Source organism: Amblyraja radiata, chromosome 8 (genome assembly GCF_010909765.2).
Source record: "Amblyraja radiata isolate CabotCenter1 chromosome 8, sAmbRad1.1.pri, whole genome shotgun sequence".
Lineage (NCBI taxonomy): Eukaryota > Metazoa > Chordata > Chondrichthyes > Rajiformes > Rajidae > Amblyraja > Amblyraja radiata.
The window spans coordinates 34191234-34205134 of record NC_045963.1 but is presented as its reverse complement, the minus strand read 5'-3'; the positions used below and the strand labels follow the sequence as shown (position 1 = coordinate 34205134).

At 44.7% G+C, this 13901-nt stretch overlaps 1 protein-coding gene across 1 annotated transcript in view; it reads right to left on the bottom strand.

Moving 5' to 3' along the window:
• Positions 1 to 13901, bottom strand: part of prkce (protein kinase C epsilon) — a 443521-nt gene that overhangs the window by 166542 nt on the left and 263078 nt on the right. Inside the window, exon 7 of the mRNA XM_033025532.1 lies at positions 628 to 770. Coding sequence (XP_032881423.1) covers positions 628 to 770 — 143 coding nt within the window. The remainder of the gene's footprint in view (positions 1 to 627; positions 771 to 13901) is intronic.

Below are 13901 nucleotides of genomic sequence, written 5' to 3'. Positions count from 1 at the left end.
CCAGTCGACCTGAAGTCAAATAAGCCACAAAAGATCAAAAAGAGTCAGGACCTTAATTTAGTTTAGTTCAGTTTAGAGATACAGAGTAAAAACAGCACTTTGGCACACTGAGCCCACGACGACCAGCGATCCCCATACACTAGCACTATCGTACAGACTAGGGACAAGTTACAATTTTTACTAAAGCCAAATTAACCTACAAACCTATACGTCTTTGGAGCGTAGGAGGAAACTGGAGCACCTGGGGAAACCAACGCTATCACGGGGAGAAGGTACAAACTCCATACAGACAGCACCCAGTCCGGGTCTCTGCCGCTGTAAGGCAGCAACTCTACTGCTGTGCCACCGTACCGCCCCTTATGGATCTGTTTTGTACTCAACCATATTTTTAACAATTACACCACTCTGGGCCATCATGCTGAAATAGAAAAAAGCACGGAAGAGAAATCATATGTTTGCACAATCATTTCAAAAGACATTATCCCTGTCTTGAAATAGAAGCTGTATTATTAGTTTTAGTTTTAGAATGTCCGATCTCAGATTGTTGTTGAGTGTGTGATTCTGAGGGTATGTTGTAACTCATTCGGTCGCACAATTGGCTGCTAATGGTCACGTTTAATGCTCTACCTTCTTTTTCCTTTGCCCACTGTTTGTGATCTTATCTGGAGTGACGCCGAGATCTGCAAGCACCTTTGCTATGCCACGAGCATCGACTCCACAGTTTGGTGCCACGTTGGACTCACAGCGTCTGTGGACATTCATCTTGCATACTATATAAAGACATGGAAACATTTCATTAGAGAACAAACAATTTAATTGCAGATGAGCATTTATTTATTTATTTATTTGTTTGTTAATTGTAAATGAAAAATCAAACTAGAAAATGCTGATTTATATAACCAGATTTATAGTTTTGAAAATAATTGTGTCAGAATAAGCAAGATGAAAACTAAAGCAAATGAATATCAAGGCGTAGTGGGTGACAGAGCTGCTGCCTTACAGCATCAGAGACCCGGGTTTAATCCTGACTATGGGTCCTGTCTGTACGGAGTTTGTACGCTCTCCCTGTGACTGTGTGGGGTTTCTCTGGGTGCTCCACCTTCCTCCCACACTTGAAAGACATACAGGCTTGTAGGTTAATTTGCTTCAGTTAAAAAGAATTGTAAATTGTCCCTAGTATGTAGGATAGCGCTGGTCAGCGTGGACTCGGTGAGCCGAAGGGCCAATTTCCATACTGTATCTCTAAACTCTAAAGCAGAAGCCAATCCAAAAGAATACACAGGCAACTCGCGCTTGATTTATGCTTTTTTTTTTTTTTAAACTCGCTCATTTAATTAATACAAAAACTTAATTTGCTAGCTGTAATATTGAAATAATACATTCAAATTTACAGCTGTATTTAATTTCCTCATTTTGGAATTACAAGCTGCTTTTCAGGAACGGAATCCCAGCGATAAATTACATTATTACACAGCATGTATTACATTATTATTGTAGTCTTTTTGTACTCTTATTGTAACCACAGCAGAAATTGAAAAAAATATAGATTATGTCCCAAATCTTTTTCATCAGAATTATATTATGAAAAATGGCAACAAGAAAATGCTTGCTTTGTCTAAATAAACTTTGGTAAAGTAAATTATTTAATTAAAAACAAACTACTTAAAATGTGATATTAGACACTGAGGCCAATGGCAGGTAGGTTTGTGAATAAAACTTCATCAGAAAAATCTCAATTTTCTCAATTGAAGAGTAGACAGAAAGGATTAAAAGCAAAATCAGTTTTTGCTTGCTACACTGAATCTCAAACTGAAGATATGTCTGGATTGGATTGGAAGCTTCATTTTAAGAGAGGGTGGGAAAATAAATGGAACTGCTTGAATAGATTCCCATGATTACAAAAGAAATATTGAATCCAGTGGCCAATGCCAAAGCAAACAAGACACAGCGGAAAGCATTAGGTCCCTCAATGGCTTCTACTAATAATATTTTATTAACTTTTAGACATTTCAGATTTGATAATTGAAAGGAAGATCTGGATGGAGATCATTGAAGACTGCTTATATTCAATGTTTTGTAGGAAAGTAATGGTAGGCAGCAGTTTACTGCTGTTTATTAATGTTTGTCAGGAATGACAGAACAGTAAATGAAATGCTCCATTACAAAAGTGAAATGTGAAAAACTTTCCCCTAAAGATTTGTGTATATAATAAATCTAGGGTAGCATGAACAAGTACTGAGAATGATCCCCATGTGGTACACTGGAGACTCAGGCAAATCTTTCCATTCCAGTCCTTGCGACCACACTTCATAAAGCTTCATAAGCTCCACCAGCCCTATAACTGAGTGAGATCTAAATGTTTTTCCAAACTTGCCTACTTTTGCATCCCATCATCGAGGAACATGGACACCCTAGGGAAATGACTTAAATCATGGAAATTGGCAGGACATTGAGAAAGTGTTTAAAACACAGTTTAGGGGCAAAAGCAAGACCAACAAATGTTGAAAATCTGACAAAAACTGAATCCACCCTCCCCACTATTACCATTCATTCAGTTTAACTCATCTATATGTAGATCAAAGTCCCCCCATGATTACAGTTTTATCCTTGTCATGTGTTTCTGTTACTGATAATTGGGTTTGCCAGTTTATATGTAGAATAAAGATCCAGTGATAATCGAAGTGCCCTTTTTCAATGTCTCTAATTTCGTGATTTATACATTTTATATTACTTTTATTGTTTGGGGGCCTATGGGTAACACCCATCAATACTTTCTCTCTCTCTCTCTGCTGTTTCTTAGTTCCACCTGAATAAATTCTGCTTCTTGGTATTCTGAGCAAATGTACTTCTTTCTATTGACTTTATCTCACTCTTCATTAACAGGATCACCCCTTCCCTTTTTCTATTTTGCTTACCTCTTAAAAATTAAGCAAACTGGATAATTTAATTCCCATTATTATAGAAACATAGAAAATAGGTGCAGGAAGAGTAGGCCATTCGGTCCTTCGGGCCAGCACTGCCATTCAATATGATCATGGCTGATTATAAAAGTGGCACAGCGGCATAGCAGCGCCAGAGACCCGGATACGATCCTGAATATGGGTGCTGTCTGTACGGAGTTTGCACGTTCTCCATGTGACCGCATGAGTTTTCTCCGGGTGCTCCGATATCCTCCCACACTTCAAAGACGTTCAGATTTGTAAGCTAATTGGCTTTGGTAACATTGTAAATTATCCCTTATGTGGAGGATAATGCTAGTATGCAGGATGATTGCTAGTCGGCGCAGACTCTGAGCCGAAGGCCCTATTTCCGTGCTGTATCTCCAAAAAAAGTCTAAAGATCTCGCCCAGAGAAACATGTTAAAATTTTAAGTTGCTGGTCCTGTTAGTGATGTAAAATTTATATGGAAGATTAATTATCCTTGAAAGTGTCCGATGCTGATGTGTGTGTTCACAGATGACAGCTGCTGCCTGAACTGTCAAATGCTGGCACATTAGCCTCTTTCCTCCGAGTAGCAGGTCAATGCTGTGAAAGAGCTTTATCTGTGGTAGTCACCCAGGACACTCGGATAGGGAAGACTGGGGTGTGGGAAATGGAGGAGGGAGACTCAGACAGAAAGGCCAAGACTGAGGAGGACAGTGGTAGCAGCAGTGCAGTTGCTGCCTTACAGAGACCCAGGATCGATCCCGACTATGGATGCTGTTCGTATGGAGTTAGTACGTTCTCCGAGACCGCGTGGGTTTTCTCCAGGTTCTCCTGTTTTCTACCACACGCCAAAGACATACAGGTTTGTGGGTTAATTGGCTTCGGTAAAAATTGTAAATTGTGCCTAGTGTGTAGGATAGTGCTAGTGTACGGGGTGATCGCTGGTCGGTGCAGACTCGGTGGGTAGAAGGGGACCTATTTCCACGCTGTATCGCTAGACTAAACTGAAGGAGATGGAGGCAATTAGAGGAGAAATGGAATGCAGGTGGGGTCACAAGCTGCTAATTTCAGTCAAGATGTCACATGTGCAAACAGGCAATGTTACCTGTATGAAGGCAAATCAATTACTGCAAGTCATACCTATCCCAGTCATTTTTGTGTCCAGAAAGAGCCTCCCTTTAGGGTTACAATGAAAAAACTGCTCCTCCTGCAACTGTAAAAAATATATAATCTGCATAATCACTTTTCCCACATTGTTGTAAAAGCCTCCTTTTATGCAAAACAGATGCAATGATGACCACTTTGTCAAACAAATATCACCATTATATCTGGAGAAGGGTCTGGTCCTGAATTGTCACCCATTCCTTCTCTCCAGAGATGCTGCCTGTCCTGCTGAGTAACTCCAGTATTTTATGTCTATCTTCAGTTTAAACCAGCATCTGCAGTTCCTTCCTATAAATTATATCTGAATATCTATTATATCAGTGAATTCCTGTCACTATATAGACCAGTACAGCATAGGAAGAGGCCCTTCAGCCCTCTATGTCTGCGCCGAACATGCAGCCAGGTGCTCCTATGCCGAGGGTCTGTGGGTCCGAGATGTGCCTTCCCTCACATGCTGTTTCCTGTCTGTCAGGAAGTTGGTGATCGACTGACAGAGGGGTTCAGTCAACTGGGAGAGTTTGGAATGTAGTAGCTCTGGCACAATGGTGTTGAATGCAGAGCTACAATCCGCAAACAAAATCCGTGCATAGGTTCCCTGGCGGTCTAGATGCTGGAGGATGATGTGCAGGCCGAGATTGACTGCGTCATCCACTGATCTATTGGCCCGGATCCAGCAGGGGGTTTGTGATATTTTTCAGCTGGGCCAGCATGTCTTTCAAGGTAGACAAAAATGCTGGAGAAACTCAGCGGGTGCAGCAGCATCTATGGAGCGAAGGAAATAGGCAACGTTTCGGGCCGAAACGTATCTGCAGTTCCTTCTTAAACACTGTCTTTCAAGAGTCTTCATGACCAAAGATCAGTGCGATAGGCCTGTAATCATTAAGACCAGTTACCTTTGTCTTTTTGGGTACAGGGACAATAGTGGAGACTTTGAAGCAGGCAGGGACAGTACAGATTTGCAGGGACTGGATGACCAGAGGGTGCCAGTTGTTCAGCAAAGAGCTTGAGGATAGAGGGGGGAAAAACATTGTCTATTCCTGGAGATTTCTGGCTTTTCTGTCTTCTAAATAGCCTCTCCACCTCCTCAATTTCTGTTGTTGATGATGGAGAAGTGGCCAGACTGATGTTGGGCAGCAAGGAGGGGGTGGGTAGTGGATGATGGCCCAGTCTTTGCAGACTCGAGTCAGGCTGTGAGTAGGTGTGAAGTGTTGGTTGGAGAGGGGGTACCAGGGTTAAGTTTCTGTTTATCGAATCTGCAGTAGAACTCGTTCAGGTTGTTGGTCAGCTGACAATGGTCCAAGGAGCAGGGGGGTTTCCTCTTGTAGCAGGCGATTTCTTGCAAGCCCTTCCAAACTGAAGAGGAGTCATTAGCTGCGAACTTGCTCTTCAACTTCTCAGAGTACCTTTCCTTGGCAGCTCTGATTCCTCTTCGCAGCTTGTACTTGGCGTTGTTGAACCAGATCCAGGTCCTAGTGGGAATGCAACTGTCCTCACAAAAGCTGACATACGATGACACAGTGCCTGTATACTCATCAAGGCTTGTGGTTGCTTCCCTGAACACATTCCAATCAGAGCAGTCAAAGCAGGGCAGTAGGTTTTCAATGCCCTCGCTTATCCACCTTTTCATTGTTCTGACCACAGGCTTAACAGATTTTAGTTTCTACCTGTAGGTCGGAATGAGATGAATTAAACAATGATCAGAGAGACCCAGAGCCGCCCGAGGAACAGAGCGATATGCGTTCTTGATGGAAGTGTAAATGTGATCGAGTGTTCTCCTCCCTCTGATGTGGCAGGTAACATGAAGTCTGTACTTTGGAAGGTCTCGGCTGAGGTTAGCCTTGTTAAAGTCCTCCAAAACAATGACCATGGAGTCCGGGAAGTCCCTCTCTACCCTCATTACCTGATCGGTGAGTTGCGTTTGCACCTCACATACACAGACTTGGGGGAGGGAAGGGGGGGGGAAGTAAACTCCAGCGAGAATTAAAGAGGTAAATTCCCTCAGAGAATAAAAGGGTTTGCCGTCTATAAAGATTCTAGATTGGGAGAACAGAAGTTAGACATTACCGTGATGTCGCTGCACCAGTCCTGGTTTGTATAGGAGCATATTCCACCATCTCTTGATTTTTCCGCTGCCTCTGCTTCGGAGGTCTGCTCAATGTAGTTGAAAGCCAGCCAGTTACAGCGCATTGTCTGGGGTTGACTCACTCAGCCAAGTCTCGGTGAAGCACAGGGCAGTGGCTCGAGAGAAGTCCGTGTTTGTTTGACGCAGGAGTTGCAGTTCGTCTACTTTGTTGTTGAGAGAATGTAGATTTGCGAGAAATATACTCAGGAGCGGTGTGCGAAATCCTCGTCGCCGGAGTCGGGTGGGTGCTCCACAGCGCTTCCCACGGGTCCTCCTCCGTCTCAAGACCTTGAGCACAGCCACAGCCCCGCCAACGAGTATGTCCAAATAATCCAGCGAGTGAGAGAAATCCGGAACGATGTTTGGAGGTACCGTATATCTGATGTTAATGAGTACCTCTCTCATGAATGCGATCCTTGTGGGATTTTCACAGACGACACAAACGAACGAACAAACACATACAAAACAGCAAGGAGCAGTACACCGTGGCAGCCATAGTCAGCGCTAGCCAGACTTTATGGGGTGACCTCCAGTTGGTGCATACTCGATGGGCCAAATAGCCTGTTTCCGTACTGTATTGTTAAAATCTATGAACTCTACTTCTCCCTCTCACTTTAGTTGTTTCCTTTAAACACATTTGCTTTCTGCTTCTGAATTCTGCTTGAGGGCCTAGATGTGAGATGTTAAACCAACATCATGTTATGGATGGTGATCACTTTTTGTACCTTCCCAGCACTTTTATTTAAAGTAACGCCCCACAGATAGTGAAGACATTCACAAATATTATTCACATATTGGAATGATGGAAAAGGGTTTTCTATGGTTTCTTTGAATATTCAGGAAGAGTCAGTAAATTCATTTTATGCTGCAATTGATCAAAGTGTTTCCATTGATTTATGGGGTTACCCCTATGTTCTATACCATCTTCTCTTGAGCTTCAGAACTGATTCAGTGACTTAAAAGGAATTTATCACCAAGTAATCTGCTGATATTATCTGCTTGTGAAGACCAGACAAAAATATTGCACACTCTGGTTCTTTCTCTGCTGGCAATTAAAATGTAACACAGCTTGGTCCTGGAAATGTTGCCTGACCTGGGGAATATTCTCAACATTGTCTGGGTTCGCTTTTTCCCGGTGCTCCAGTTTCCTCCCACATTCCAAAGACGCGCAGGTTTGTAGGTTAATTGACTTCTGAAAATTGTCCCTGGAGCATAGGACAGAACTAGTGTGTGGGTGATCACTGATCAGCGTGGATTTTGATGGGCTGGAGGAAGTGTTTCCATGCTGTATCTCTAAACTAAACTATTTTTTAAATATCTTAAAATATGATTATGTTTGAAAATGTTTTTGGATGCATTGGAGACACTGACAAACGTTCAAAGCTGACAAGCATGGTCATGACTGAGTTTATTGTCGAAGTATTGCAGGGAATGGAATTTGCTATTTTCAGTAGGTTTGGCCTTGCCGATAGGGAGCTGGCACCAGTAATCATGTTTGTTCTACAGGTACCGGTGGGTCACCGATAAGTGAGTGTAGCAATGAGCTGCTCACCAAAGCAGGTCAGACAGAAATGTGTAAAAACAAGGAACTGCAGATTCTGGTTTGCAAAGAAAAGACAAAAAGTACTGGAGTAACTCAGCAGGTCGGGCAGCATCCCTGGAGACATGGATAGGTGACGTTCCGGGTCAGAACCCTTCTGCAGACATTCTCAAGAAAGGTCCCGGTTCAAAACATCACTGTGTTAGTTCTGAAGCTCAAAAGAAGATGGTACAGATTCTGCGTGACACACTGAGCTACTCGAGCACTAGGTTTCTTTTTCAGACAGAAATAATAATAATAATAATAATAATAATATTTTTTATTGTCATTGCACGTCAGTGCAACGAGATTTAGTATTCTGCTCCAACCGATGAAAAAGAAAAGTAAAATAAATAAATAAGCTGTGTGCCGTGACCATCCGAGGGAGACAGTCCAGGGGGGGTGGGGGGACACTCAGCAGGGCCGGTTCAGAGCCGCTATAGCTCTTGGAATAAAGCTGTTTCTGAGTCTGGAGGTTCGGGCGTAGAAGGCCTTGTAACGTCTGCCGGAGGGAAGTAGTTCAAACAGTCCGTTACAGGGGTGTGAGGAGTCTTTATGGATGCTGACGGCCTTCCTGAGGCACCGTGTGTGGTAGATGCCCTCCAAGGCTGGTAGCTCTGTCCCAATGATCCTCTGCGCTCTGTGGACGACGCGCTGAAGAGCTCTCCTCTCCGCCTCCGTGCAGCTGAGATACCACACAGAGATGCCATACGTTAATATGCTCTCTGTGGTGCAGCGGTAGAACGTTGTCAGCAGCTGTTAGGGCAGACCAGTCTTTTTTAATGTCCTCAGGAAGAACAGTCGTTGCTGTGCCTTCTTGACCAGCGCAGCGGTGTTGGTGGACCATGTGAGGTCCTCTGAAATGTGAGTGCCCAGAAACTTAAAGCTGGACACTCTCTCCACACTTTCCCCGTAAATGGAGATTGGGGCGTATTCTCCATTATGGGACCTCCTGAAGTCAATAATCAGCTCCTTGGTCTTGGAGGTGTTTAGTGACAAGTTGTTACGTGTGCACCAGTCCACCAGGTTCTGCACCTCCGCCTTGTATTTTGTTTCATCACCGTTGGTGATCAGCCCAATCACTGTTGTGTCGTCTGCAAACTTCACGATGGTGTTGGTGTCGAATGCAGGAACACAGTCGTGAGTGAAGAGGGAGTAGAGCATGGGGCTTAGTACACAGCCCTGTGGTGTGCCGGTGCTCAGGGTGATAGTGGAGGACAGGTGCGGGCCCAATCTCACTGCCTGCGGTCGCTCCGTCAGAAAGTTCAGGATCCAATCGCATATCGGCGAGCTGAGGCCTAGCTGGTGGAGTTTGGTGGTGAGCTTGGTGGGGATGACCGTATTGAATGCAGAGCTATAGTCAGCGAAGAGCATCCTCACGTACATGCCCTGTCTGTCCAGGTGAGTCAGGACAGTGTGAAGAGCCAGAGAGATGGCATCCTTTGTTGATCTATTTGCCCTGTATGCAAATTGATGAGAGTCCAGTGAGGCAGGGATGCTGGATTTGATATGGGAGAGGACCAGCCTATCGATGCACTTCATTGGGATTGGAGTTAGGGCAACCGGGCGGTAGTCGTTCAGGTTGGTGACTTTGGACTTTTTCGGCACCGGCACTATGGTGGCTGTTTTCAGGCACTTGGGGACCATTGCCAGAGATAGAGATAGATTGAAGATTCTCGTGAATACCTCCGCCAGCTGTACAGCACAGTCCTTTAGTACCCTTCCCTGTACTCCATCCGGGCCTGCAGCCTTGCGTGGATTGATCCTACGCAGAGCGCACTGTACCTCCTGAGTGCTCAGTGTTAAGGCCTGTCCCTCCGCCATGGCCGGGGTTATTCCACTCCTGGTGGTGTTGCCAGTTTCGAACCGGGCAAAGAAGGTGTTCAGTTCGCTGGCCAGTGTGATATCACCGTGGGGGCAGGCGGGACTGCTCTTGTAGTCAGTGATTTCCCTGACACCCTGCCACATGCTTCTGGTGTCCGCGGCATTGAAGTGTTCTTCTACCCTTTGCCTGTGGATGTCTTTGGCCTTTTTTATGCCTTTGTTCAGGTTCATAGAAAATAGGTGCAGGAGTAGGCCATTCGGCCCTTCGAGCCTGCACCGCCATTCAATATGATCATGGCTGATCATCCAACTCAGTATCCTGTACCTGCCTTCTCTCCATACCCCCTGATCCCTTTAGCCACAAGGGCCACATCTAACTCCCTCTTAAATATAGCCAATGAACTGGCCTCAACTACCTTCTGCGGGAGAGAATTCCAGAGATTCACCACTCTCTGTGTGAAAAAGGTTTTCCTCATCTCGGTCCTAAAAGATTTCCCCCTTATCCTTAAACTGTGACCCCTTGTTCTGGACTTCTCCAACATCGGGAACAATCTTCCTGCATCTAGCCTGTCCAACCCCTTAAGAATTTTGTAAGTTTCTATAAGATCCCCCCTCAATCTTCTAAATTCTAGCGAGCACAAACCGAGTCTATCCAGTCTTTCTTCATATGAAAGTCCTGACATCCCAGGAATCAGTCTGGTGAACGTTCTCTGTACTCCCTCTATGGCAAGAATGTCTTTCCTCAGATTAGGAGACCAAAACTGTACGCAATACTCCAGGTGTGGTCTCACCAAGACCCTGTACAACTGCAGTAGAACCTCCCTGCTCCTATACTCAAATCCTTTTGCTATGAATGCTAACATACCATTCGCCTTCTTCACTGCCTGCTGCACCTGCATGCCTACTTTTAATGACTGGTGTACCATGTCACCCAGGTCTCGTTGCATCTCCCCCTTTCCTAATCAGCCACCATTCAGATAATAATCTACTTTCCTGTTTTTGCCACCAAAGTGGATAACCTCACATTTATCCACATTATACTGCATCTGCCATGCATTTGCCCACTCACCCAGCCTATCCAAGTCACCTTGCAGCCTCCTAGAATCCTCCTCACAGCTAACACTGCCCCCCAGCTTCGTGTCATCCGCAAACTTGGAGATGTTGCATTCAATTCCCTCGTCCAAATCATTAATATATATCGTAAATAGCTGGGGTCCCAGCACTGAGCCTTGCGGTACCCCACTAGTCACTGCATGCCATTGTGAAAAGGACCCGTTTACTCCAACTCTGCTTCCTGTCTGCCAGCCAGTTCTCTATCCACATCAATACTGAACCCCCAATACCGTGTGCTTTAAGTTTGCATACTAATCTCTTATGTGGGACCTTGTCGAAAGCATTCTGAAAGTCCAGATATAACACATCCACTGGTTCTCCCTTATCCACTCTACTAGTTACATCCTCGAAAAATTCTATAAGATTCGTCAGACATGATTTACCCTTCATAAATCCATGCTGACTTTGTCCAATGATTTCACCACTTTCCAAATATGCTGCTATCCCATCTTTAATAACTGACTAGCAGTTTCCCCACTACCGATGTTAGACTAACTGGTCTGTAATTCCCCGTTTTCTCTCTCCCTCCCTTCTTAAAAAGTGGGGTTACGTTTGCTACCCGCCAATCCTCAGGTACTACTCCAGAATCTAAAGAGTTTTGAAAAATTATCACTAATGCATCCACTATTTCTGGGGCTACTTCCTTAAGTACTCTGGGATGCAGCCTATCTGGCCCTGGGGATTTATCGGCCTTTAATCCATTCAATTTACCTAACACCACTTCCCGGCTAACCTGGATTTCACTCAGTTCCTCCATCTCACTTGACCCCCGGTCCCCTGCTATTTCCGGCAGATTATTTATGCCTTCCTTAGTGAAGACAGAACCAAAGTAGTTATTCAATTGGTCTGCCATGTCCTTGTTCCCCATGATCAATTCACCCCTTTCTGACTGCAAGGGACCTACATTTGTTTTAACTAATCTTTTTCTCTTCACATATCTATAAAAGCTTTTGCAGTCAGTTTTTATGTTCCCTGCCAGTTTTCTTTCATAATCTATTTTTCCTTTCCTAATTAAGCCCTTTGTCCTCCTCTGCTGGTCTCTGAATTTCACCCAGTCCTCTGGTAGGCTGCTTTTTCTGGCTAATTTGTACGCTTCATCTTTTGTTTTGATACTATCCCTGATTTCCCTTGTTATCCACGGATGCACTACCTTCCCTGATTTATTTTTTTGCCAAACTGGGATGAACAATTGTTGTCGACCTGGCCGCACTGTAGGCAGAAGTGTCCCTGGATTTAAAGGCATTGTTGCGTGCCCTTAGCAGATCCTGAACCTCCTTGTTCATCCAGGGTTTCCGGTTTGGGAACATCTTTACTTGCTTGTCCACTGTGACAGTCTCCACACAGCAGTTGATGTAGGAGAGCACAGTGGATGTGTACTCCTCCAAGTCTACCTCTGTACCACTGGTAGCCTGTTGTTCAAACAGGTCCCAGTCGGTGCGATCAAAGCAGTCCTGGAGTTGTAGAGTTGCGTCCTCGGGCCATATTTTGACCGTCCTTATTGCAGGTTTGGTCTTGCGGATGAGGGGTTTGTATGCAAGCAGTAGAAACAGTGAGAGGTGATCGGATTGCCCCAGGGATGGGCAGGGGAGAGCTCTGTAAGCGTCCTTGATGTTGGTGTACACTTTATCCAACGTGTTTGAGCCCCTGGTAGGGCACTGCACATGCTGGTGGAATTTGCGGAGTGCGGCTCGTAGGTCGACCTGATTAAAGTCCCCTGCAACAATGAAGGCACCGTCGGGATGAGCATCCTGCTGCTTACTGATGGCTGAGTGCAGCTGTGCTAGCGCTAGGTTAGCATTAGCCTGTGGTGGGATGTATATGGCCAGGATGATAACCACAGTAAACTCCCGAGGCAGGTAAAAACGGCCTACATTTAAGCAGTAGGTATTCCAGGTCTGGGGAACAGTAGCTCTCTACTGTAGTGTGGTTGGTGCACCAGTCATTGTTGATGTAGATGCAGTGCCCGCCACCCTTGCTCTTACCGGAGTCCTTTGTTCTATCAGCACGATGCAGTGACCGGTTGGTTAGGTCCACAGCCCCATCGGGAACCAGCGCGCTGAGCCAGGTCTCTGTGAAGATCAGCACACAGCAGTGTTCCAGGGATCGTTGGGTGTTGAACCAGAGCCTTACCTCATCCAGCTTGTTGGTGAGTGACCGGACATTCGCGAGAAAGACGCTTGGGAGCGATGGTCTTTGTGGAGCCCTCCGTAGCCTGTCCTGCACCCCCGCTCGCTTTCCACGTTTCTGCTTTCGCTCCCGGCGCTTGCTCCGTCTCCTGCCCTCCGGAGTGGTGATCCAGGGGGCTGTTCTGCCCAGCTCCATCGGGATTTTGGTAAGGGTGCTGTAGTACTCATACGCCAGTTTTTCGCAGCCACGTCCGATGTTGAGCAGTTCCGTGCGGCTCCATGTGCGATGGGTGATGAGCACTGGGAGTCTCGCAGATCGTTTCAGCATTTTTTTAAAAATGGTTTTTTTCTGGCAAGTCCATTTTTCTAAACCATTTTATTTTCCAACTTTTTCCACAATTAAACCAGCTGCATATCTGTTCAATTCATGTTTCTATTCATTGAAACAGTTTTTCTGTAATAGCCCTAATTGTATTATTTCCCTTGTTCTGGGAATTATTATTTTCTCCCTCTTGTCTGGCCCCAATTGCTTGTTCACCTTAATGCACCAGTATATTAGCCTGTTGCAGAAAAGATCTGACATTCACAATTACATTCTCATTACCTTAAAATCCCTCTCAAGTTATATAATAAATCTGTATTATTTGTTTGGTCTGCATGTTACTGCCATCTGGTGGGTGAAGCTGGTACAATCATTTAAATTCTCCTTGGGGTAAAAAAACATTTCACATTAACAGCAGCGCCTCACATAAGGTTGTACTGTTCAGGAAACTTCACACAACCATTATCAGACAAAATTTTATATATAAATTTTCATAAAGCTGTTTGTGGAAAATGTCAGGCAGTATAATTTTAATTTCATTATTTCTAATTTAAAAGATCCAAACTGGTATTTTTCATGTTCCCAAAATGGAACTGATAATAAATCTACAAACTTCCATGCAATTTCAATCCTCCAATCATGAGATTTTGTCCAGAATAAAGACAAATTGTAGTAAGACCAGTGCATTGTACTGTCTTATTACAGTAAGGACAGGTGACAATATGT